At 75.4% G+C, this 1902-nt stretch overlaps 1 protein-coding gene across 1 annotated transcript; it reads left to right on the top strand.

The window, feature by feature from the left end:
* The first annotated feature begins 617 nt into the window (after positions 1-617).
* TPBGL (trophoblast glycoprotein like) lies at positions 618-1894 on the top strand. The gene has a single exon (XM_057387737.1). It carries the CDS (start codon positions 774-776, stop codon positions 1842-1844), a length of 1071 nt encoding a protein of 356 aa, XP_057243720.1. The 5' UTR covers positions 618-773; the 3' UTR covers positions 1845-1894.
* Positions 1895-1902: the final 8 nt, after the last annotated feature.

Here is a 1902-nt window from a genome sequence, read left to right as displayed (position 1 = left end):
GGTTTGTGATCCCCACCCTGTGTCCCCAGCCCTGGGCAGCCCCTGGGATGCCCGTGGGGACCAACCAGGACTGGAAGCAAAGGGAGACAAGCCCGCGATGCTCAGGGATGGTGTGGGGCTTCCTCCCTGTGGGGCAGGTCAGGGAATGGGGACCAGGGCTGGAACGGGAGCGGGACAGCCCCTGGACCCTTCCCGGCTGGAGGGGAGCTGAGACAACCGCCCCGATCCTCCCTGGGATGGAAAGGCACCGTGRCAGCCCCCACTCCCTCCCCAGGCGGCGGGGGACACACCGCAGCAGCCCCCAACTCCCACCTTGCCGGGCAAGCACCGGGACAGCCTCCAAATCCTCCCGGGCGYGACGGAGAGCGCGACATCCCCCGATCCCTCCTCGTGCAGGAAGGGGACGGCGCCAGCCCGGTCCGGCCCCCGGGACCCCGCAGCAGCGGCGGGGCTCGCTGGGTTCGGTGCCGAGCCCGGCCGGGCTCCCCCCGACGGCCGCCGCCCGCCGCGCTCCCCAGCCCATCCCGCAGCGCCGGGCAGCCCCAAGCCGTCCCCTTCTCTTCTTCCTCCTCCTCCTTCTCCTCCTCCTCGCTCTCCTCCCCTTCCACCCCCCCGGGCCGATTTGGGCAGCGGCGCGCCCGGCGCTGCCGGCAGAGTGTGCGGGCGCGGTGCCGGAGGCAGCTCGGCCCCGGGGGGGTGCGGCGAGGCAGGAGCGACCCCCCCGCGTCCCCGCGGTCCCCGCGATCCCCGCCCTGCATGCCCGCGGCGGCGGCATGGCCCGCAGGCAGGCGCGGGCGGGCGGCGGGCGCTGGCTGCCCTGGCTGGGGYTCGCCCTGCTGCCGCTGGCCGTGCCCCCCGCCTCCGCCCCCGCCGCCTGCCCCTCCGCCTGCTACTGCGTGGCCACCCCGGAGCTGGTGCAGTGCCGCTACGAGCGGCTGCAGGAGCCCCCGAGGGAGCTGCCGGCCGCCGTGCACAACCTCAGCATCGCCGGCAGCAACCTGAGCGTCCTGGCCCGCGCCGCCTTCGCCGCCCGCCCGCTGCGCGACCTCCGCCTGCTCCGCCTGCGCCACGACAACATCCACACCATCGAGGACATGGCCCTGCAGGGGCTGCCCGCCCTGCGCACCCTCGACCTGAGCCACAACCCGCTGCTCTCGGTGGCGGCGGGCGCCTTCGCCGGGGCGCCGCTGCTGCGCACGCTGCAGCTGAACCAGGCGCTGCTGGCGGCCCCGCTCGAGGAGCAGCTCGCCCCGGCCCTGCGCAACCTCAGCCTGCGGCGCCTGGAGCTGGCGGGCAACGGGCTGCGGGCGCTGCCGGCCGCGCTGCTGCCGCCCGGCCTGGAGGAGCTGGACCTGCGCAACAACTCTCTGCAGCGGCTGGCGGCCGCCGAGCTGCGCAGCCTGGACTCGCCCGAGCTGCGGGGGCTGCGCCTCAGCCTGGCCTCCAACCCGCTGAGCTGCGACTGCGGCCTGCGCCCGTTCCTGGTTTGGCTGCGCGCCGCCGCCGCCCGAGTGCTCGACGCCCGCAGCCTGCGCTGCGCGGGCCCGCCGGGGATGCGCGGCACCGCCCTGCTCCGCCTGCGCCCCGAGGCGCTGCCCTGCGCCCGCAGCGACGGCGCCGAGCCGGGACAGCTGGAAACCGCGTCCTACGTGTTCTTCGGCATCGTGCTGGCGCTCATCGGCATCGTGTTCCTCATGGTGCTCTACCTGAACCGCCGCGGCATCAAGCGCTGGCTGCACAACCTGCGCGAGGCCTGCCGCGACCAGATGGAGGGCTACCACTACCGCTACGAGCAGGACGCTGATCCCCGCTGCGCCGCCGCCATCGGCACCCCCGGCCTCTGAGGGCACCTCTGGCACTGAGGGCATCTCCGCTCTGAGGGCACCCCGGCTCTGAGGGCAC

The sequence above is a fragment of the Malurus melanocephalus genome, unplaced genomic scaffold (assembly GCF_030028575.1).
Source record: "Malurus melanocephalus ecotype Western Australia unplaced genomic scaffold, MMel_1.1 scaffold_1331, whole genome shotgun sequence".
Taxonomy (NCBI): domain Eukaryota; kingdom Metazoa; phylum Chordata; class Aves; order Passeriformes; family Maluridae; genus Malurus; species Malurus melanocephalus.
This window is presented reverse-complemented; position numbering and strand designations above follow the sequence as displayed.